Here is a 25481-nt window from a genome sequence, read left to right as displayed (position 1 = left end):
GGGTGAGATTGGACAGACTGGATTGGAGTGAAATGGGCTTGGGGGTGGGACGGGGGTGACTTGATAGAAATATGCAAACTTATAACAGGCATAGATAGAGTAGAAAGTCAGAAACTCTATGCCATGGTAGGGGCATCAGAAAAATGGAGGGCAAAGGTTTTGGGTGAGAGGAGAGAGTTTTGAGTAAATCTAAGTTTTTTTTTACAGTGTTTATTTTACACACCTGGAACACTGCCGGAGGAAGTGGTGGATTCAGATACAATTACTTTGTTTAAGGGATATTTAAATAGATACTCAAATAAGCACTGCATTGAAGGATATGGCCCTAATGGATGCAAATAGGATTAGTGTTGGCACAAAGGTGATGTGCCAAAGGGTCTCTTTCTGTGCCATACAACTCTGTAACTCTGATCATAGTCCCTCTTATTCCAAATCTTTCTTATCAGATTGTCCTTCAGTTCCATTCCCCCCATATGCCTATCCACATTCCACCCCCCCCCCGCACCCTCTAACTATTGCCATTATTAATAGTCTTTGCTCTATGGTCTCTAGTTTTAAATGCTTCCCACAATAGAAAGATTTTCTCTATGTCTTCCCTAAACAATATTTCCCTAATTTTAATGACTCCACAGGGGAAACCTTTATGCCCATCTGCTTTTTAGAGTCATAGGGTCTTGCAGCATGAAAACAGGCACCTCAGCACACTGAGTCAGCATCGACCATTTTTACACTAACCGCATTTTGTTCTCGTGTTTCCATCAGTGAACCTTAGACTCTACCAGTCGCTTACACACTGGGGCATTTTACAGGGGCCAGTTAGCAGGAAACCCAGGTGGTCACGGAAAACATGCAGCCTCCACACAGACAGCACCAGGGGCCAGAAATGGAGGTGTGAGGCAGCAGTTCTACTAACCACAATGCGGCTTTCTTTGAATAATTCATAGAGGACAAATTGGGAAGAGCCTGGGTCATACATCACGGAAACAAGTCCTTTAGCCCAGCAAGTCCATGCTGACTAAGATTCCCATCTAAGCTAGTCCCATTTGCTCACATTTGTCGCGTATCCCTCCAAACCTTCCCTATCGATAGACTGTCTGAGTTTTATAAATTATTTAATATACCTGCCTCAACCACTTCCTTCAGCAACTCATTCCATATACTGACAACTCACTGGGTGAAGATGCTTCCCATATGGGAGAAAAGATGGTAATAAGGGGCGGGAGAGTACATGTATTCTTTTTGAATACTTTGAAAGCTACCCTTTAGGCATTCTTCAACTGCAAGTTCAGCAGTCATCTTAACCCTTACAAAATTTGCCAGTTTAGAATCTATCCCTAAGTTAACTTTCCAATATTAACCACAGTGATCTGAGGGACAAAATTGGAGATGGGTTTGGGCCCACTTTCACTCAACTCTACTAGGTTCTACCTTAGTCCTGAGGCTTTGCTAAGTGTTTACTGCAAGTAATCCTAGCAACACAGCACATACATCACCTTGTCAGCTTAAATTGTGAATCAATCAAGTGCGAGCTATTTGGTGACCAGAGGCACATGACACTCTGTTGTTGGAAATGTGGGTATCTTTAGTCAATCACGTGGGACCTCAAAGGAAGTGCATCCATGCTAGAAAAGCAATTACTGCTTAATTGTCTTCAGAGTTAACAAGAAGCCATTTCTCCTATACCTTTTAGAACTCAGGATGTCTCAAAATGCTTTGCAGTTGTAAACAAGAGATTCCGCAGATGCTGAAGATCCAGAGCAATGCACACAAAATGCTGGAGGAACTCAGCATTTCAAACAGCATCTATGGAAATGAATAAATAGTTGACGTTTTGGGCTGAGATCCTTCATTGGAGTATTTTCCAGTTGTTCTTTTCTTTTGAAGAGTCGCCACTTTTTCTTTTTTCTTTTTCAACATTTTTATTGATTTCTTACATAAAAGAATACAGAGTACAGTAAGATATAAAATATATATCAATTACAATATATTGGAATCACAAATATAGTCTCATTACCCCATATCCATATAAATTAAATTTAAACATAATATTGCAAAGAGATAATTTTATTATACAAAAAAAATCTAAACCCACTACCAGAAAAAAAACAGCTGTTTGGTTAAAAAAAAGAAAAGGAAAAAATCCTTATCACATAATAAAACATATTGCTAGCCAATATCAGTGCTTAATAGCAAATCAAAGATTTTGAAAATAATTCAAAAAAGGTCCCCACAATGTTAAAAAAATCTTGTCTAGGTTCAGAAATTGAACAGCGAATCTTTTCTAAATTTAAGCATGACATAACAATATTTAACCAATGAGTATGAGTAGGCGGAGAGGCATCCTTCCACTTAAACAACAATCTCCTCCTGGCTATAAGAGACATAAAGGCCAAAATATGCAAATCATGTGTCTCCAAAATAATATCATTTCCTCCTACAATACCAAATAAGGTAGTCAAAGAATTAGGTTTAAAAATTACTTTAAAAAGCACCAAAAAAGTTTGGAATACTTCCTTCCAATATTTTTCAAGACTCGGACAAGTCCAAAACATATGAATTAGTGAAGCTTCTCCATTGTTACATCTATCACAATAGGGAGATACATCCGAATAAAAATGAGACAGCTTATCTTTAGTTATGTGGACCCTATGAACCACTTTAAATTGTAGAAGGGAATGACGGGCATATAACGATGAGGTATTAACCAATTTCATTCCAAGTATCCTCAAAAATTGGAATCTATAAATCTTGTTCCCAGAGATTTTTAATTTTGTCGAAAGGAATATTTCTCATTCCCAACAACATACCATGAATATTAGATATAGATCCATTATAAAAGGGTTTCAAAGTAAACATTGTATCAAGTAAATTCTTATCTGGACTTTTAGAAAATGTATGTACTTTAGAATGCAAAAAGTCTCTAATTTGTAAATACCGAAAAAAGTGGGTTTCAGGTCGGCTATACTTAGCTGACAGTTGTTCAAATGAAAAGAGACTATCTCCAACAAACAAATCCTGAAAACATTTAATACCCAATCTATTCCACTCTTTAAGAACTACATCAGTCATAGAAAGTTTAAAAAAATAGTTTGAAAAAATGGGACTTGAAATTGAAAAACTCAATAAACTAAAATATTTTCTAAGTTGTACCCAAATCCTCGAAGTGTGTTTAACTACAAAATTATCAGTTAAGTTACTTAAAGATAAAGTAATTGATGATCTGAGAAGAGAAATTATAGAAAATTTATTAACAGAATTAGCTTCTAAAGAAACCCAGACCGGACAATCCTCTCGATTAATATAATATAACCAAAATGTAAGATTCCGTATATTGACTGCCCAATAATAAAACCTAAAATTGGGTAAGGCTAAGCCTCCATTCTTTTTAGCTTTTAGAAGATGAACTTTATTTAATTGAGAAATTTTATTTTTCCATATACAAGAAGATATAATAGAATCCAGAGAATCAAAAAAGGATTTAGGAATAAAAACGTACGGCCTGATATAAATATAAAAATTTAGGCAAAATATTCATTTTAATAGAATTAATTTGGCCAATCAACGATAAAGAGAGGGGTGACCAATTTGATAGTGCCTTCTTAACATAATTCAGAGGTTTAAAAAAATTTTCTTCAAAAAGGAATTTATAATTCCTAGTAATTGTTACACTCAAATAAGTAAATTGATTTCTTACAATTTTAAAATGAAGGTTAGTATTTACTAATACCAAATTATTCAAAGGAAAAAGTTCACTCTTCTGAAAGTTAAGTTTAGATCCTGAAAATTTACTAAAGCAGGAAGGTAAAGAAAGTACTGAAGGTAAAGAAGACTCCACATTAGAAATGTAGAGCAAAAGGTCATCAGCATAAAGCAACACTTTGTGAGTAATACCTCTTCTTAAAATACCTGTGATATCATCAGATTCCCGGAAATCAATAGCTAAAGGTTCTAAGACCAAATCAAAGAGCAAAGAACTCAAAGGACAACCTTGCCTAGTTCCACATTGAAGTTTAAATGGTTTAGAATTCTGAGAGTTGGTAAGAACCTGAGTGGAGGGAGATAAATAAAGTAATTGAATAAAATCGGGCCCAAAGTTAAATTTTTCTAAAGTTTTAAATAAATAATTCCATTCAACCTGATCAAAGGCTTTCTCGGCATTTAAGGATATCACACATTCTGATATCTCTTTAGAAGGAGCATAAATAACATTCAATAAATGACGAATATTAAAGTGGGAGTATCGATTTTTGATAAATCCAGTCTGATCATCAGAAATAATAGATGGCAAGATATTTTCAATCCTTCAAGCCAAAAGTTTAGATAAACTTTTAGTATCAACATTAAGTAAGGAATTTGGTCTATAAGAACAACATTCAGTTGGATCCTTATTCTTTTTAAGAATAAGCGAAATAGAGGCTTCATAAAAAGAGAGTGGCAACCTACCCAATTTAAAAAAGTCAGAAAGAATTGAATATAAGTGAGGTATAAGCAAAAAGGAAAAAGCCTTATAAAACTCTCCAGTAAGTCCATTAGGACCCAGAGCCTTCCCAGAGTACAAAGAGTGAACAACCTCGCAATTTCCTCATAAGAAATGGGTTAATCCAGCAATTTTCGATTATCATCACAAAGTGTAGGAATGTATAATCCATCTAAGAAACTATTCATTACAGTATTATCTTTAGGAGGATCAGAACTATAAAGTTTAGAACAGAATTCTCGAAAAATATCATTTATTTCTAAATGATCAGATGTTTTATCACCATTAGCTTTACAAATGTCTTTAATTTGGCATTTAACTATAAAGGTCTTTAATTGGTTAGCCAATAGTTTACCCATTTTATCTCCATGAACATAAAACTGACTTTTATCTTTTAAAAGTTGAGTTTCAATTGGATAAGTTAAAAGCAGATTGTATTTCATTTTAATTTCAACACTTTTTTTATATAAAGCAGGATCTGGAGCCAAAAAGTATTTTTGATCTAATTGTTTCAACTGTTATTATTCAATTCTCTCCTTATTAGCTTTTTCCTTAACACTTACGGTAAAAGAAATAATTTGTCCTCAAATATAAGCCTTAAAAGCATCCCATAAGATAAGACCAGGAGTCCCTTCTAGCATATTCTCTTCAAAAAAAAGAGTAATTTGTCTTTCCAAAAATTAAAAAAAAAATCCTTATCAGATAACAAAGTTGGATTAAAACGCTAGAATTTGTTTATTTGGGAGACACTCAGAAGATTTAAAGATAAAAACACAGGAGCATGATCTGAAACAGCAATTTCTTTATATTCACAGGATCAAACCAATGGTTTCATTTGACTATCAACAAAAAAAAAATCAATCCTGGAATACGTATGATGAACATGAGAAAAAAATGAGTACTGTTTATCTGTTGGATACAAAAAGTGCCAAACATCAACAATATCATATTTCATTAGAAAAGATTGGATAAAGGAGGCAGATCTACTAAAAGTCAATCATTTAAAAGATGAGCCACCTAAAACAGGGTCTAAATAACAGTTGAAGTCACCTCCTAAAACCAGAGAGTACAGACTTAAATCTGGTAAAAGCGAAAAAAAGCATTCAAAAAACCCTGGATCATCTATATTCAGGACATACAAATTAACAAAAACCATTAATTTATTATCTAATTTCCCTGACACTATAACAAAACGCCCATTGGTATCAGACACTACATTATGTTGAACGAAAGCAACTGAATTGTCTATAAGGATTGACCCTCCTCTGGCCTTAGCCTGAAAGGAGGAATGAAATTATAAGTCCTTCCAACGGCTGAAAAGATGTAAATTATCACATATACGAACATGTGTTTCTTGTAAAAAAAATTGAGATAATCAATTTCTTAATATAATTAAATATCTTATGTTTCACAGGATGGTTTAATCCTTTCACATTAAAACTAAGTAAATTAATAGTATGGTCCATTTTAAATATTGCTTAAAGGAGTGGTTAGAATAAAAACCGCTGGAATGTATATTACATCCAAACAATGAGCTTTAAGATAAAATAATCAAACAACAAATGAAGCTAAGAGAACCAAACAGCTGATAGAAAAGTAGAACCCCAACCCCACATCCCACCCAAAGAAAGAAAGTCGACCAAAGGGACGTCGACAGCTAAACCTATCAACATTACCCTCCCAAAACAGTCTACTGGCTGAGCTCCAAAAAAATTTCAAGGCTAACTGCATTCCAACAAGACACAACAAAAAACAGAGCAAAATTAAACTTATTAAAAGAAACTTCATGAAAAACATATTGTACAAAATCTTAAAAAGAACTAAGAAAATTCAGAACATATTAACTTGAAAAGTATTAACTTAATGAAAACTTACTGATGTTAAGACCTTAACTTTCTAAACAAAGAAATAAAATTCCAAAAAAAATTAGATACGAAGGTATACCAAAAGTAAAAAAAAATTGTTCACAAAAGAAAATAATGAACAGTTAGACTGCTGATTCTAAAAAAAAAAGGATCCATCAGGCAAACGCAACATAGATTTATGTAGGGAATTATCGAACAGTTAAACTTATGATACTGATTCGGAAATTTAAAAATCCTGCACCTCTTGAGTCGAATGGAACCATTTCTGAGAGCCATTTTTCAAAATGATTCTAAAATGAGCAGGGTAGCGAAGAGAGGGTTTAAAACCTTTATTATACAACTCCAACATAACCTTTTTAAATTTGAAGCGTTCATTCAACACCTCGGGTAAAAAATCCTCCACAATTCTGATCTCCTGGCCTTCATAATCAATCATACCTTTCCGACGAGATTCACGAATTAAAAGTTCCTTTGTTTGAAAGTCATGAAGACAGATTATCACTGAACAGAGTCGTTCTCCTGGAGGAGGTCTTGGTACTGGCGATCTATGAGCCCGATCTATTTTAGGTGGAGATTTTAAAATACTCGGAAATAAGTTATCCAAAAGGTTTGCAAAATATTCCGAAGGCTGATTGCCTTCCATTAACTCTTTAAAACCCAGAATACGTAAATTATTTCTTCTGCTTCTATTTTCTAAGTCGATAATCTTGTCTTAATTTTTCATTAACCTTTGACTGTTATCACAGATCTTTTCCAGCACATCAATCTTCGTATCCAACATCATTAAAGTGACTTCATCCTCTTTTATCCACTTACCGTGTTGACTTAAAGTTTTTTGAATAGAATCCAATTTTACATCCATTCATTTAAATTCAGCGCTGAGTTGCCAGGATTTCTGCTGGAACTCCTCCGAAAGTTCATTTTTATGCTTCGGAAGTGTCTCCATAATAGATTCCAAAGTTATAGGAGGGTCCTCTTCTTTTTTAGTAGCTTTGGCATGACTTTGCTTTTAAAAGTAAGTTTTCAAAACAAGTTGGAAACAGTAAATTAAGTAGAGTAGGAGCAACTATAAAAACGCTGCTACTCCATCAACAGCCAGTAGGTTTCTTGCCACTTTTTAATGCAATATTTATGCATAGCAAATTCCCGCACACATCACAATAATATAATGAAACTCTGATAACCTTCTGAGCGATAGTTTGGAATTCCTGATGGTTCAGCATCTGGTTCACCAGGTAATGTTCGCTGTGTTCCCCTTCTGTTCACCAGACCCCGTTTTCTGCATTCCCTTCCCACTCACTGAGTCCCAGTTCCTGCACTCCACTTAAACTTAACTGATTTGCTAGAAAATTTAGTATAATACTGCATAACACCAATAACTAAATCAAAAGTGTATTTTTGGGTATTAGTGACATCAATAGATCAGCAAATCTGCTGGTTTAATATCAAATTGCATACAAACACAAAGTAAGTGTTGGAAGCGTTTAGCAGGCTATGGGTGGCACCTGAGAAAGGAGAAACAGATTTAATGTTTCAGACTGAAGGCTCTTCATCAGAGCTCGGTGTTACCATGAAGTTACCGTGGCCTGAATTTTAAGCAGAATGTTTGTAATAATATTCATTGAGGATAAATATTGGCCAAAACACTGGGAAAAACTTCCACAATCTGTATCAAATAGTCCACTGAGGTCAGAAAAGCCTTTGTTTAAAGTCTTATTAGAATGACAGCATCACTGACAGCTGGATTACATGCTCCACGCACTGAACTGACTTTCAGGTCTTACCTGAGATGCAGATGACATCTGCTAGTATTCCCCCACCTCCGGGGGCATTTGATCCTGCACCTTCATCTCCCTTTGTGTAAACCTTTCCAACATAAATGGCCTGGTCGCTTCACTCAGTTTGAGTCTTTGTCCTCTGTGGATTGCAGGGGCTTATTCAGGCAGTGATGGAGAGCTGCCAGAACGTCCAGTCACAGGGGAGCTGGTGGAGTACAGCTGCTTCACTTCACCACTCAGCTTGCAAACAGGGTGGCCAGCTGAGGGAGGATAAGGTGGAATGAGCAGTTACTGACTGCCTGGTGTTCTGGGTGGGAATGAAAATTGGAAGCAACATACACAGTCCTGCTCAAGGTAATTTGATGCCAAAATACAAGAGTATATTAAGTTCATTTAGGTGAAACTGTGCATCCTGATCTTCTTGTATGCAGGATAAGAGAATAGCAGAGACGCCTTACCATGCCCTTTCACCTGAAGAGCGAGAGGTCTACAACGCCCGTCGCTTCCTCCTCAACTTTTTGGGCAAGCCATTCCGAACGGCCGCCATCGACAAGGAACGGAAGCGGTTTGACACCATCATCCAGCAGAACATCCGATGTAAAGAGTGGCCTTGGCTTTCTACCCTCCAGCTTTGCTCCCCTCACCTGAGCTTCCCACTGTGGAGTCTCAGCTGCTGCCAATGAGGGCCAGAGCTGGGAGTCCCAAGACACAAAGCCTGGGCTTTGATTCTGGTGGGAGGGTCGTGACTATAGCTCTCTGGTAGACACGTGCTCTGAGCCTGTACTCGATGGAGTTCCGATGAGTGGGAACCTCACTGAAAGGCCTGGATAGGATGAATGTGAAGAGGATGTTTCCATGAGTAGGAAGATCTAGAATCTGAGGACAAAGCCTCACTATAAAGGGCATCCTTTTGGAATTGAGATAGGGAGGAATTTATTCAGCCAGGAGGTGGTGAATCTGTTGAATTCTTTACCATAGAGTACAGTGGAAGACAAGTCATTGGGTGTATTCAAGGCAGAGATTGATTGGTTCTTGATTAGGAGAGGGGTAGGGGTTACAGGGAGAGTACGGGGGAATGGGGTTGATAAATCAGCCATGATTGGATGGTGGAGCAGACTTATGCTGAATGGTCTAAATCTGCTCTTGTACCTTATAGTCCCAAACATCAAAGATTCCATGTCTTCTCTATAGTTCTCATTGGGAGAACACAGGGAGGGGTGGAATTTATCCCTGGCATAGGGAAAAAGTTGGGTTCTTGTAAGGAAATTGCTTTTCTCCCCGTTCTGTCACGGTTCACTGACGAGGTAGATGTACTGTAAATATACAGTACCATGGGCAGATGTCCAAGTTGAACTTCTGAAAGCTGCTACAACAGGCTGGAATTCAGCTGTTCGAGCAGCATCTATGGATCTATGCAGGGGGAGGGATTAGGAGTTGTTGATGGTTTGGGTCAAAACACTACATCAGGACTGGGAGTGGAGAGGACTGACAGCGGGGATAACGAGTTTAGTACTGTGATTGGAGCCCAAGGTGATTGGTGGATGGAGAAGCGGTGAAATGTGATCGACAGGTTGAGTGATAGAACAGCGATGCAGTTGGCGATGGAGGCAAATGATGCTGCTTATAGTTCTAGAGTTGCATAATCCAGAAATGGGACTTCAGCCTGCTGTCTACACTGACCCTTTCCCACAAAACTCCCTTTTATTCTCTCACCATCACACCAGAGATGATTCACAGTGACCAGTTAACCCACATCTTTGTGATGTGGAAGGGAACTCATGCTTAGCGCAGAAGATACTGTAGCTGGGTGTGAGTGTGAGCATGCTGTTCCTAGATTGGGTATCAGATCTCGTGCATTCTGATCATTTTCGAGATGTGGCTTAGATCCACAAAAGAAGACGGCCAGATCAGATGTCTTGAGAGGTCCAAGATCAAGCAACACACATCAGGTTCCTCCTTCTTAGAGATCTGTGCAAACGAGTTTATAGCTTTATAGGAAATCACAGGACATCACTCATTTGAGGTGACCCACTTCATCAGTTTCTACAAAACTTTAAATCTCCTGCAGGGAACCAGAAGCTGTGAGAGTACAATGATAATCCAGATATGCTCTGCAGCTCCAAGATCCAGAAAGTCTAGTCCTGTCTAAATGAGAGTTGGGGAAGCCAAGTTTGTCCTGTCCTGTTCAAGTGGGCTCTTCATCACTAAGTGACATTATTCTGGTGGTTGTTCATGATCTGGAGAACTTGTGCATCCCTGTTCACCATTACTCAGATTAAACCAGGTTTGAAGAGATCCCAAAGTCCACTTTGAAAGGATCAGTCCAAATTGGAATGCTTTTCCACTTTTTTCCCCTCAGCTCGAAACTATATTACCCTTTTTGTGTCCAACCATTTTCCCCTTGAAAATTGTTGTTAATTTTGTAGCCACAAAATTAACTTTGTATGACTGTAAATGTAGAATAAGTAAAACTCTTTGCATAAAATATGCCCTTCAATGCCCCTCAATTATTATAAATTTGCCTCAAGGCCTTGTAGGCAGGAGGAACAGTCTCCGTATTTGCTGTATGAGAACAACACAGTGACACCGCAAGTTGAGCAGCTGCCCGGGTTCGATCCTGTCCTCGGGTGCAGTCAGTACATCCTCCCTGTGACTGCTGCAATTCCCCTAGCTGCTTTTGGTGCCTCTCACATCCCAAAGAGGTGTGGGTTGTTAAGTTAATGGCTGTTATATATTATCTACAACACGTAGCTGAGTGGTGGAGTTTGAGGGGGATTAATGCAAATGTTGGAAGAATAATGGAGGATTAATGTAAGCAGCTGGTTGATTGTCAACAAAGATTCAGTAGGTGAAAATCCTGTTTCCACGTCTTATGTAACACATTATCATTTTGACTGCTTCAAGTTTTCCACTCCTACCTGAGAACTACTGCATCCCCTCTGATCTCTATACGGGAGGGTGAACCCATGAAAAGCACCTGGCTCCAGATGGGGTACCTAGCCAAGTGCTGAGGACCTGTAGTAATCAACTGGCAGGAGTGTTCACTGAGACTTTTATCCTCTCTCTTCAGCTGTCTGAGGTACCCACCTGCTTCAATTATACCAGTGTCCACGAAAAACTTCATAACCTGCCTCAATGACTAGTGTCAGCAGCACTTAAATCTACACTGATGACATGTTTTGATAAAATATATCAACTCCTGCCTGAGAAGTGACTTAGAAAGGCTAATTGGAAAATATCTTCATATGAACAGGCGTAAGAAAATGGGTCAAATGGCTGTTACCCTTGTTTTAAGATTCAGTGAAATTTAATTGGTTTTGGGAAACTCCTCTAATTGACCAATAGCTATAAAAGAAATGGTTCTGCTAAAATTAACCTTATTTGTACACTGCCTGTCTCAGTTAAAAAAAATAGGGGGACAGGTGAGTTGTAAGTGTTGAAAGATTCCAGATGAGCAGTGGCAAAAGAGTGGAGACACCAACACACGGCCCGTTTGATCCTAAATGGTCGCTGATGTGACTCCATACTATCTGCTACAGTTCGGGATAGGCACAAGGGATTGAGAACAAAACACTAACTGCAAGAGATTTCACTTGCAAAGTAATTTTGTTCCCATTAGATAGGAGATTATTTCTCTATTAGAGCCTTCTTGTAAATCAAATGACACAAGTGTCTGATTGCCTGTTCGGCTGTAAGCAGGCATCACAGGCTCCCAGTCCACTGTTCACATGCTCAGTTGCAACAGCTCCCTCACAATTGATCTGGAGCATTGTGCATCCTCATTCGGGGCTATGGCCGAACGGTTTTGCTTTTCAACTCTTTTACTACAATCCATACACTTAGAAATTGGTAGAATTCCCACTCATGGTGTGGCATGGGGAGCCTATACATGTTTTTTCCATCACCTTATCTATTGGAAATTCTACCTTCGCTATTGTGAGCAGAGTGGAAGAGAGGTGAGAAAATTGTCCCAGAGAGCACTTTGCACAAAAGGTGTATACGCATTAGTTGATCGACACTTGTATCCCTTGGCCAACACCAAAAAACCAGAAATTTTATTGTATATTTCAGTTCTAAGATCTAAAGTTAGTAGAATGCCATAGTTATATAGATCGCCCAGAAATAGACCCTTCAGCCCATCAAATCAATGCTAAGCATCAACCACCCATTTACACTAATACTGAACCCATTTTTATTTTTCCACATCCACTGATTCTATCATTCACCTACATACGGGCAAGTTACAGCAGCAAATTCACCTACAGACTCCAACCTTTATGGGGCGTAGGGGGAAACAGACACCCACAGGAAAGCTATGCAGTCCGATAGAGAAAGTGCAAACTCCACTGAGACAGCAGAGATCTGGGTTGCTGGAGCTGCAAGGCAGTGGCTCTACCGGCTGCAACACATTGTTGCTCTTGATAGTAATAAAATGGAGATAGGATGGGTTGTAAGAGGAAGAAATGTTAAGGAGCAGGGAAAACTGCACGGTACCCCATTAGTATACCATCCAGAAACATGAAACGTGGGAGCAGAATACAATGATAAACTTGGAGTTTGGTCATAAGTTAATTTTGGAAACTAGAGTTAAGCACTAATAGAGCATGTTTTAGAGGAAGGAGCTTTGGTTTAGGAATAATCTTTAGGCTTTGGGACTGTGATGAATACCTTTCCATTCCCCGTTGTAAAGCGTTTGTTTTTCACAGCCCGAGCACCTGGGACTTTATCTCAGTTCACCAAATCAGAGGTACTTACCTTCGCTGACATTAGTCTAACAGCCCAGGCTATCTTTCAGCAACATGCTCAGAAGGTCGATGAAACTCTCCCTTCAACAGCAACCTCGGAAAAGAAGAGGAAGGCTGAAGACAGAGGTTACAGGTGAGAAATGCTGGATGAAGAATTTTTTTTAAGCAGGTGCAAGATAGTCAGGCATCTCAAAAAAAATATAGTACAGGAGAGCTTTGATGAGCTGACATGCTCATGACTTTAGAGGGGTAATGACTGGCCAATTTCCTAGATTATTTGATGTTATTCATATCAATACCTCAAAACACTTTAATTTACTTCATTTAGATATTACCGAGTGTGATGTTGTTTCCAGTAAGTTAGGTTGAGAGTGAACCAGTGAGTGGAAAGGGAACGTATGAACTGTGTAAAATAGATGCCGATCTATTGAGACTTGCATATATTCAGAAAGTAAGGTAGCAGATATTTTTGTACTGAATGAGCAATGGACAAGGATTTATTGTGCAGAATGAGCAGGGATCTGTATAAAGAGTAACCAAGCAACACCACCAAGGGGCAAGGACTAAGTGAAGAGAAGCAGTGATCTCCATTCTGAAGGATGCAGCCAGAACGATTCTGTATAAACGCCCACAGGTCCGGTGATCTTTACCTTTCATTATTTAGGCATTCGTGCTGACCTGTGGAAGCACTTTTGATGTTAGTTGATTGATAGCGATTTATTATTGAGACATGTTCTGAGATATGGTGGAAAGCTTTCATTTCCCAAGCCATGCAGACCAATTATGCCATACATAATTATATTATGGTAGAAAACAGAATGCAAAATATAGTGTAGCCATTACAGAGAAAGTGCAGTGCAAGTAAACAAATAAAGAGCAAAAAACTACTCATTTTTATTTTTACAAACCTTTTTATTGTAGGTCAGACTGTAGAAAGTTGATAATTGTTATCAACCAGACAGGATTTCCAACCTTTGGTTTTATTATTACTTCATGATGTTCAAGTTTACTCATTTCCCCTGACCCAGGTATGCTGGAATAATATTGTACCTGATCTGAGTTACCAGATGCCCCCACATTTTACATTTGAAAAAAAAAACACGTCTGTTTAATGGACAGAAACTTGGGCAAAAACCTATTGGATCGAGTTTGCAAGCCTTGTCATATCATGTTAAGTGTTCTGGCCACATTTCTGTTCTAGCCTGTGGCTGGTGGGATTAAAATGTAACCTGACTGATGTTTTTGATGAAAAGCTTGATGCTGTTTGTCCTGCTTTCACTTTATGAGGATATCTGAGGAGTGCAGACAGTGTGACTGGATATTCACCCCTGAGGTGAGAGAGAGGTACAGAGCATGGGTCTAGCTGAGTAGTCGTTGCCAGTAGGAATCTGCTAGCATCACTAAAGCAACTATAGTATCTCCAGCAAAGAAAACCAACAGCTAGAATTGGCAGGAATCCACAGAGCGTGGATATTTTCTTTATCTTCAGGATTGCTGACAAGAATAATAAATGCTGCCAACCTATTTGCCTTGACAAGTTAGTAGTGAGCCATCTTGGAGTCACTGAGACATACGGTGCAGAAAGAGGTCCTTTGACTCATTGAGTCCTATGCCAACCAGCAAGTACCTTTTCCAGTAATTCTAGCCATGTCCTCTTCACATTCCCATCAACTGTCCTCAGACTAGAGGATCCTCACCTGCACACAGGGAGCAATTGGCAATTAAACAATTAAACTATCAGCTTGCAAGTCTTTGCAATATGGGAGGAAACCAGAGCACCCGGGGAAACCCAGGGGGAATGTGCAAACCACAGGCAGACGGTATCAGACATCAGGATTGAACCTGGGTCACTGAAGCTACAAGGCAGTAGCAATTCTAGCCGTGCCTCTCTTCTTGAATGCACTTTACAGCAGTGTTGTACAGGGAGTACCTGGAACTAGCCCAGCAATAAGGAATAAATGCTGTTTGATAGCACAGGTGTGCAGGAATTAGATGGTTTTGATTTATTGTAACTACACTAGAACATCTTTGCTATTGATATGTTTAGTTCTGGAATATAGTCTTATTCTCCGGCCCCATAACCTTGCCAGTTGTTCCTGATCACTGGAGGTGAATCAATTGTCTGAAGATTGGCTTCAGTGATGGTGGGGAGTTCAGGAGGGAACTGAGGTGGATTATCCATTTAGTGCAGCTGGTTGAGAATGTTTCGGTCTTTCATGCTTACCTATCTGCTGGACTCCATCATCAGTGATGTCCTCAAAGTTCCTCAGAATCAGTGGGCAACTTACTTCCACTTTTGTGTTTTTGATTGAATTGGAGGGAAGTTGAGAGGTAGTGAGCTCCTTCTGCCTCTATCATAAGCTACTTGCTACTACTACTATGTCGACTCAGGCCTAGGGGGCCGGCGTCGGGCAAAAGCTACTTAAGTGGTCCTAATCTTTGAAGATCTCAGTACCATCCTGAATTTTTCCTTCTTCACTTTGAGTAATCCAGGATCACATATTCCCAGGAAATATTGCATCTTTCCCAGAAGGCTTTGAGCACATCTCTGAAACTTTACCAATCTACCTGGTATTATCTTACTGTGATAGAATTTGGAATAGAACATTCTGCTGTTGGCTATTTAATTGTTCATCACCATTCACAACCAAATGAGGTAATTGTGCAGAATTTTGATCTGGGATTGCTTAGCTCTCTCTATTACATGCTGGTTTTGCTGTCTAGCACACATGTAGTGATGTATTGCTGTTTGTTAGGTTGGCAAATGATCCTCTTAGGGTACATTTGGACTTTACCCAGCATGCTCTTCTTCACTCCTTGAACCATAGCTGACTATGGCTTGATGGTTATGGCAAAGTGAGGAATATGCCTATTCATGAGTTTACACCTTGTGCTGGTGTGTTTTCCTACTGTACCTGATGCTACTTAGTGTCCTGTGGCTGCTCAACATTGAGCTTTTGTACCTGTTGAGTCTACCCTATTTAGCACAATTGTAGAGCCACAGAGCACAATGAAGAATTACCTCAGAATGAAGACCAGACTTTGGATCCACAAGGATTGTGGAATCATCATGGTGATCCATGCCATAATGGCTATCATCAATAAAGTAGAAACAAGAGAAAATCTGCAGATGCTGGAAATCCAAGCAACACACACAAAAATTGCTGGAGGAACTCAGCAAGTCAGGCAGCATCTATGGAAGAGAATACAGTTGATGTTTCAGGCCTTCGGCAGGACTGGAGAAAAGAAATGAGAAATTCTCCTTCCCATTTCCACTCTGACATGTCAGTCCATGGCCTCCTCTACTGCTATGATAAGGCCCACACTCAGGTTAGAGGAACAATACCTTTTACTCTGTCTGGCTAAGCTCCAACCTGATGGCATGAACATCGATTTCTCTAATTTCCAGTAATTGCCTCCAACCCTCTCTTTCACCATACCTCATTCCCATTTCCCTCCCTCACCTTATCTCCTTACCTGCTCATCACCCCCCTCTGGTGCTCCTCCCTTTCCCTTTCTGTCCTCTGTCCTCTCCTATCAGATTCCCCCTTCTCCAGCCCTGAATATCTTTCACCAATTGACTTCCCAGCTCTTTAATTCACCCCTTCCCTTCTCCCAGTTTCACCTATCACCTACCACCTTGTACTTTGTCCTCCCCTCCCCGCCCCATCCACCTTCTTACTCTGACTTCTCACCTCTTCCAGTCCTGATGAAGGGTCTCGGCCCACAACATCAACTTTTTACTCTTTTCCGTACAGGCTGCCTGGCCCACTGAATCCCTCCAGCATTTTGTGTGTATTAGATCAACAAAGTGTGGGTTTATACTTCACTGAGTACCACCCACAACCCAGAACACAGGCAGCTTGTACAGTATTGATGTTAAAACATTCATGATGAGCACTGAAGCTCACTATGCAGAGGGCAATCTGTGTCCTTGTCACTTACACTTGTTCAACGAGGAGAACCGTTTTGTCGGCTGAAAGAATAAAGAAGGTAATAATCAGAAAGAGGTTTCCTTGCCATGTTAACCAGAGGTCCCCGCTATTAAGAGGAGGCAGAGTGGTACAGCTGGTAGAGACGTTACCTGCAGTGGGTTCAATCTTGACTTTTCTGAATGGAGTTTGCACCTTCTCTGTATTTCTATCAGAATCAGATTTGCTGTCATTTGCACATATAATGTGAAATTGGTTGCTTTGTGACTGCAGTACAGTGCAAAGACAAAAGTGCTATGTTACAAAGATAAATAGTGGAATTAAAAAAGGAATAATAGGTTTGTGTTCTTAGATTGTTCACAAATCTGACGGCAGAAGGGAAGAAGCAGTATCTGAATTGTTGAGTTTGTTCTTCAGGCTTCTATACCTCCTGCTTAGCCCACTGCCCTACGCTCTCTGCACTCTACATTGTGCAGCTAGGCACAGCTCAAACACCAGCTATAAATTCACTGATGACACCACAGTTGTTGGTGTCTGAGAATCTGAGATGGCAAAGAGGAAGCGTAAAGGAGCGAGATGGATACGCTGGTGGAATGCTGCCGCAACAACAACTTCATGCACAACATCAGCAAGATCAAGGAGTTTATTGTGAACGTGAAGAAGGGGAAACTGTGGCATCTATCCTGGGCCCATGCTCATTCAATCATGAATGCACACTAGTTACGAGTTTGAGGAGAATTGGTACGTCACCAAAGACTCCAGCAAATTTCTACAGATGTACTGTGAGGTGCATCCTGACTGGCTGGAACACCGCCTGTTATAGACATGCAATACCAATGCACAGGATCATAGGAGGCTCAGCCATCTCCAGTTCCTCAGCATTGAGGATATCTTCAACAACTGGTGCCTCAGGAAGTTGGCATTCATCATTAAGGACCCTCACCACTCAGGAGATGCCGTCTTCTCACTGTTACCATTGGAGAAGAGGTACAGGAGCCTGAAGACCCACAATCAACGTTTTAAGATCAGCGTCTTCTCTGTCATCGGATTTCAGAATAATCCTTGAACACAACATCACTATTCCTCTCTTGCACCACTTATTCAGTGTAACTTAAAGTATTGTTTTAAATGTCTTGCACTGTACTGCTGCCACAAAACAAGAAATTTCATGATGTATGTCATCGATAATAATTCTGATTCGTATTCCCTGCACCCCCTACACCCTGTGAGTAGTAACGACAAGAGGGCATGTTCCAGATGGTGAGGCTCCAGCTTCCTCCCACATCCCAAGGACGTGCAAATGGGTGAATTATTTGTCCAGTGTATGGTGCCTTTGGTAGATTGGGGGATATTAGAATTTTGGGGAGTTGATGGGAATTCTGACTGGGATTAGTATATTGTCCGTAAAATTCCTTGGGAAGCTCACAGAGTAAACAGTATAATGGTAATATTGATTGCAAGTTAAATACAGGTATGCCCTGCTTTACGAAAGTTCGCTTTACGCCACTTCGCTTTTACGAAAGACCTACATTAGTACCTCTCACAACACGCTGGAGGAACTCAGCAGGTTGGGCAGCATCCATGGAAATGATCAGTCAACATCTCCAAATGTCACCGAGACATCAACCGTCTCAACTTCACCACTCCTCTCTCCTGTTCCAACCTCACTCCCTCTGAACGCACTGCCCTCCACTCTCTCCGCACTAATCGCACCCTCACCGTCAAACCCGCAGAGAGAGGTGGTGCTGCAGTAGTCTGGCGGATGGCCTAACTGAGACCAAACAGCAGCTCTCTGACACCTCCTCTTACTTACCCCTGGAACAGGATCCCACCAAAAAACATCAAGCCATTGTCTCCCGTACCATCACCGCCCTTACCAACTCCAGAGACCTCCCATCCTCAGCCACTAAACTCATAATTCCCACACGCCGTACTGCTCGGCTTTACCTTCTCCCCAAGATCCACAAGCCTGACTGCTCCGCCTGCCCCACCAAGCTTGTATCTGCCTACCTGGACTCCATCTTGTCACCCATAGTTCAGTCCCTCCCTACCAACATCCGGGATGCATCCCATACCCTCCACCTCTTCAATAACTTCCAGTTCCCTGGTCCGAACCGCTTCATTTTCACTATGGATGTCCAATCCTTATACACCTCCATTCCCCATCAAGAAGGCCTCAAAACCCTCCGCTACTTTCTGGACAATAGACTTCACCAGTTCCCCACCACCACTACCCTCCTCCGGTTGGCAGAACTGGTTCTCACACCTAATAACTTCTCTTTTGGCTCTTCCCACTTTCTTCAGACTAAGGGTGTAGCTATGGGCGCTCGCATGGGCCCCAGCTATGCTTGCCTCTTTGTTGGTTATGTGGAACAGTCTGTGCTCCAAACCTGTTCTGGTACTGCTCCCCAACTTCTCCTTCGGTACATTGACGACTACATTAGTGCTACTTCCTGCACCCATGCTGAGCTCGTCAATTTCATCGACTTTACTTCAAACTTCCACCCAGCCCTCAAATTTACTTGGTCTATCTCGGACACTTCTCTCCCCTTTCTCGATCTCTCGGTTTCCATCTCTGGAGGGAGACTGTCCACTGACATCTTCTACAAGCCCACAGACTCTCATGACTACCTCGACTATACCTCTTCCCGCACTGCCACATGCAAAAATGCCATTCCCTATTCCCAGTTCCTCCGTCTCCGCCGCATCTGCTCCCAAGATGAGGCTTTCCATTCCAGGACATCTTAAATGTCCTCTTTCATTAGGGATCGTGGTTTCCCTTCTGCCGTCATCAACAATGTCCTCACCCGCATCTCCTCCACTTCCCACACTTCAGCCCTCGCCCCATCCTCCCGCCACCACAACAGGGACAGAGTTTCCCTTGTCCTCACCTACCACCCGACCAGCCTCCGGATCCAGCAAATCATCCTCCGCAACTTCAGCCACCTTCAACAGGACCCCATCACTAAGCACATCTTTCCCTCTCCACCCCCTCTGCTTTCCACAGGGATCAGTCCCTCCGCGACTCCCTGGTCCACACTTCCCTCCTCATGGATCTCTCACCTGGCACTTATCCCAGTAAGCGTAAGTGCTACACCTGTCCCTACACCTCCTCTCTTGCCACCACTCAGGGCCCCAAACAGTCCTTCCAGGTGAGGCAACACTTCACTTGCGAATCTGTTGGGGTCATCTATTGCATCCGGCGCTCCCGGTGCGCCCTCCTCTACATCGGTGAAACCCGACGCAGATTAGGGGACCGCTTCATCGAGCACCTCCGCTCCGTCTACCACAACAGACAGGATCTCCCGGTAGCCACCCACTTCAACTCTGCTTCCCATTCCCATTCGTATATGTCCATATAAGGCCTCCTCTACTGCCATGATGAGGCTAAACTCAGGTTGGAGGAGCAACACTTTGTATACCGTCTCGGTAGTCTCCAGTCCCTTGTTATGAACATTGAATTCTCCAACTTCTGGTAATTCCCTCCCCCTCCCTTCCCCCATCCCAGTTTCACTCTGCCCCCTCCCCCAGCTGCCTATCACCTCCCTCATGGTTCTGCCTCCTTCTACTACCCATTGTGTTTCCCCTTTTCCTTCTTCACCTTTACTGCCTATCACCTCCCTGCCTCCCCTCCCCCAACCCTTTATCTTTCCCCTTACTGGTTTTTCACCTGGAACCTACCAGTCTTCTCCTTCCCACCCTCCCCCCACCTTCTTTATAGGGCCTCTGCCCCTTCCCCCTACAGTCCTGACAAAGGGTTCCGGCCCGAAACATTGCCTGTTCGTTTATACTTATACTTTCTACTTTATTGTCGCCAAACAATTGATACTGGAACCTACAATTATCATAACGATATTTGATTCTGCACTTCCCGCTCCCTGGATTACAAATCGATAGTAAATATTAAAAATTTAAATTATAAATCATAAACAGAATATAGAAAAATGGAAAGTAAGGTAGTGCAAAAAAACCGAGAGGCAGGTCCGGATATTTGGAGGGTACGGCCCAGATCCGGGTTAGGATCCGTTCAGCAGTCTTATCACAGTTGGAAAGAAGCTGTTCCCAAATCTGGCCGTACGAGTCTTCAAGCTCCTGAGCCTTCTCCCAGAGGGAAGAGGGACGAAAAGTGTGTTGGCTGGGTGGGTCGTGTCCTTGATTATCCTGGCTGTTTCCACAGATGCTGCCCGACCTGCTGAGTTCCTCCAGCGTGTTGTGAGTGTTGCTTTGACCCCAGCATCTGCAGAGTATTTTGTGTTTACATTAGTACCAGTTTTTGCTAACCGAAAGAACTCGGAAGAGGATTTTCGCTTTTACGAAAAAAGGCGAAAAGCGAAAATAGCATTCAGTGTTTGTTTTGCAGCAAGCCATTATAGAGTCAGTGTGCACACTGAGCAGTGAGAGTGGCGCCACCAAGCGCCTTCTCCGGGAACTACACTCAGCATCAAGCCGCCAGAGCTTCGAACTGTGTCTGTGAGCATCTGTGCTTTAGCTCCAGTTATTTTGTGCATCCATTATGTGTCTTAAGGTATCAGAAAAGCCTAAGGGAGCTCGTAAGGGTGTTACGCTTGGCGTAAGACTGGATGCAATTAAGCGTTTCAATCGTGGTGAATGAAATAATAATATTGTGCGCACGTTGAACTTGCCTGCATCCACCATTCGTACTATTTGCACGTATAGAGAAAGAATCTTGAAAGCTGCCAATGTTACTATTGGTTCTGCTAGTAGTAAAGTGGTCTCTCTTAGTCAGCATCCAGTAATGGATAAAATGGAAAGTCTATTGCTTGAGTGGATTGATGGGTGTACACAGCACGGTGTTCCAATTCTGGTAAGTGAAACGACACTGTACATACATTATTTCTACTTTAATTAGGCTATGTATTTATCATATCATTCCTGTTTTTACTATATATTAGTGTTATTTTAGGTTTGATGTGTTATTTGGTATGATTTGGTAGGTTATTTTTTGGGCCTGGGAACACTCAGAAACTTTTCCCATATAAATTAATGGTAAGTGCTTCTTCGCTTTACGCCATTTCGGCTTACGAAAGGTTTCATAGGAACTTTTGGATAGCGGGGAAACCTGTACGGTGCGATGCTGTAAGAGTAGATGGGCAATCTGAAGCAATGAGGTGACGCTCATGGAAGGATGAGGGATTAATGAAGATTGGTAAATGGGTGGACATGGGGGTCCAGAGGTCCTGGTCCTGTTCTGTTCTGTATTTCTCTATAACACCATGAGATTTCATGGAGTGTTGACTAAATGTTGAGGACTCTAAGCGCTGTTCACTCCAGGCTATAGCTCAGCAGGGTCAGTGCTGGTTGGGACAAGGCATACCCAGGGATCGGGACAAAGAGCATGGAACATTATTGTAGAATACAATTCCGTGAGTGTGGCTGTCAGGTTATCATTTGATTAGTCTGTGAGAATATCTGCCCCAATGTAGACACCAATCCCCAGCTAATGCCAGTGTCATACAGCACAGAAATGGGTCCTCCAGCCCACCATGTCCATGCCAAATATTTACTCACATTAGCTCCCTGATTCCTTGGTGATGCAGGTACTTGTGTTGATTTTTTAATGACGTGAGAGTATCTGCCTCCACCACCTTTAGAGAGTCAACTAGGCTGGGAGAAAAAGTTTGAAATCTGCTTTTGATGCCTAGGTTGATCCAAACTGATCAACCTTGTAATCTTCCTTCTGGTGTAACGTAGTGGCAATGTTGAGGGGTAGTCGAGAGTAAAGAGATTATAAAGCAGATTTGCCGTTCTACAGATCAGAGAACTTGATAAATTTTCTGACTTTGGAACATCGACATTTCTTTGAAGAATCTTTACATCAGCAGCAACCCGGCCTCAGCTCCACTGCTGTCTGTGAGGCCTTGTATGTCCTTCCTGTGACCCCGTGTCTTCCCTCTGGCTGTTCCACTTTCCTCCCACATTCCAAAGGTTATTGGTCATAGGGATGTAACTGCGTGCTACAGTTCATTAGGCTGTTTCTCTAAATAAAAATAAAAAATGAAATAAATCTCTGGCAGTATTAGTAAATAAGAAATCAATATCCTTTCTGCTTTCCCACTTGCACTGAATGATTTTCAATGCTCTATACCAACATCTGGCTCCTAATCAGACTCTAAGTGCTTTCGGAATTCAGTGTTCTGTTTTCTCTGAACTGATCACTAAATCTCTTGCTGCCTCCCATTTTTTTCTGCGTCACAGACCTTTTTGATGTCTAATTGAACAAATCTCTGCCCTTCAGCTTTGGGGTGGCTGATCAGCTACTGCTTTCCTGTGTCCTCCTCTGGATGGCTTACGTTTTTCTACCCTGGTCCAGCGGGAAAGCTTTTAGTACGTTATCGGGAAAGTACAGAGCAATTTGCACAGATGTGGAAAGAAAGCGTCCCCACTAAAGATTACCCTCACTGGGGGAAGAAAGCACCATTGCTGACCATGAGGACCAAGAGTCAGGCCTAACGGAGTCATGGAGAGGGAAAAAACAGGGGCACTGGGCTTTCAGCCCAAAGGGCCTACACCAAACATCAGCCACCCATTTACACTAATCTTCCCCTCACCCATTCTGTTCTTCACACAACCCCATCAACTACCCACAGATTCTGCCACTCACCTATTGGCAACCTGCAGTGGCCAAGTTAATTCACCAACCGGCATGTCTTTCGAATGTAGGAAGAAACCGAAGCACACATGACCAGAGGCTGGACTTGGCAAACTCTACACTGATAATGTCCAAAGTCAGGATCAAGCTCGGGTTACTGGAGCCAGAGGTAGTGAATCTATGAACTTTGCCACTGTGCAGAGTGCTGGAATGTCTTTGTGCTTGTCCAGTCAGGGTGACGTCAGCCATTTGGTCACTGGTTGCTCAGAATCTCGGCCCCTCGATAACATTTGCAGACTATATCATGGAGCCAGCCTGCCCATCATTACGTCATCACGGCTCTGTTTTGCTGTCATGGCTGCATGTCCTTTGATCCCTTGAGTTGAGTATTGATGGAGGGCAAGAGGCAGTAGACACAAAAGTTGTTTTTTTCAGTCGGAATAAAGAGCCCATCCCTCGGACAAAATATAGAGAAATTTGTTCACTTGATGGATTGTACGTGTTAGGAATTGTCTTAATGTAAAAGATATAGGAGCAGAATTAGGCTATTTGGCCCATCGAGTCTGCTCTGCCGTTTCATCATGGCTGATCCAATTTTCCTCTCAGCCCCAGTCTCCTGCTTTCTTTCCATATCCCTTTGTGCCCTGACCAATCAAGAATCTATCAACCTTTTCCAGTTGTCTGTGGATGTTCTGTTAATAACTCTGTTCAAGGCAATCATGAACATACAATGAGACAGTGGGGCTCAGACAACTGCCCCTTCCACTGTCCCTTCCATCGCCCCCTTCCACTTTCCCTTCCATCACCCCCTTCCACTGTCCCTTCCATCACCTCCCCCCACGGTCCCTTCCATCAACCCCTTCCTCTGTCCCTTCCATCACCCCCTTCCACTGTTCCTTCCATCACGCCCCTTCCATTGACCCTTCCATCACCCCCTTCCACTGTCCCTTCCATCACCCCTTCCACTGTTCCTTCCATCGCCCCCTTCCACTGTCCCTTCCATCACCCCTTCCACTGTTCCTTCCATCGCCCCCTTCCACTGTCCCTTCCATCACCCCCCCTCCACTGTCCCTTCCATCACCCCCCTCCACTGTCCCTTCCATCGCCCCCCTTCCACTATCCCTTCCATCGCCCCCTTCCACTTTCCCTTCCATCACCCCCTTCCACTGTCCCTTCCATCACCTCCCCCCACGGTCCCTTCCATCAACCCCTTCCTCTGTCCCTTCCATCAACCCCTTCCTCTGTCCCTTCCATCACCCCCTTCCACTGTCCCTTCCATCATGCCCCTTCCATTGTCCCTTCCATCACCCCCTTCCACTGTCCCTTCCATCACCCCTTCTACTGTTCCTTCCATCGCCCCCTTCCACTGTCCCTTCCATCACCCCCCCTCCACTGTCCCTTCCATCACCCCCCTCCACTGTCCCTTCCATCACCCCTTACACTGTCCCTTCCATCACCCCTTCTATTGTCCCTTCCATCACCCCCTTCCACTGGCCCTTCCATCACCCCCTCCACTGTCCCTTCCATCACCTCCATTCCACTGTCCCTTCTATCACCCCCCTTCCACTGTCCCTTCCATCACTCCCTTCCACTGTCCCTTCCATCACCTCCTTCCACTGTCCCTTCCATCACCCCCCTCCACTGTCCCTTCCATCACCCCCATTCCATTGTCCCTTCCATCACCTCCCCCTTCCACAGTCCCTTCCATCACCCCCTTCCACTGTCCCTTCCATCACCTCCCCCCACTGTCCCTTCCATCACCCCCTTCCACTGTCCCGTCCATCACCCCCCTTCTACTCTCCCTTCCATCATCCCCTTCCACTGTCCCTTCCATCACCCCCTTCCACTGTCCCTTCCATCACCTCCCCCTTCCGCTGTCCCTTCCATCACCCCCTTCCTCTGTCCCTTCCATCACCCCCTTCCACTGTCCCTTCCATCACCCCCCCTCCACTGTCCCTTCCATTACCACCCCCCCAACCCCACCCCCTTCACTGGTCTGTTAGATCCACAGCCAGCTGCTGCCATCCCAGCAGCACTGGGCAGGGCAACCTGTCGTTTTAGCCCGGTTCTTCGT

The 25481-nt window shown here is 42.4% G+C and overlaps 1 protein-coding gene across 5 annotated transcripts in view; it reads left to right on the top strand.

Annotated features, from left to right (window-relative positions):
* Nucleotides 1-25481, top strand: part of ankmy1 (ankyrin repeat and MYND domain containing 1) — a 135665-nt gene that overhangs the window by 83709 nt on the left and 26475 nt on the right. For all 5 annotated transcript variants that reach the window (XM_072255736.1, XM_072255735.1, XM_072255737.1 and 2 more), the window contains exons 13-14: nt 8552-8717; nt 12827-12998. In XM_072255736.1, coding sequence (XP_072111837.1) covers nt 8552-8717; nt 12827-12998 — 338 coding nt within the window. The remainder of the gene's footprint in view (nt 1-8551; nt 8718-12826; nt 12999-25481) is intronic.

Source organism: Mobula birostris, chromosome 4 (genome assembly GCF_030028105.1).
Source record: "Mobula birostris isolate sMobBir1 chromosome 4, sMobBir1.hap1, whole genome shotgun sequence".
NCBI classification, from domain to species: domain Eukaryota; kingdom Metazoa; phylum Chordata; class Chondrichthyes; order Myliobatiformes; family Myliobatidae; genus Mobula; species Mobula birostris.
This window is presented reverse-complemented; position numbering and strand designations above follow the sequence as displayed.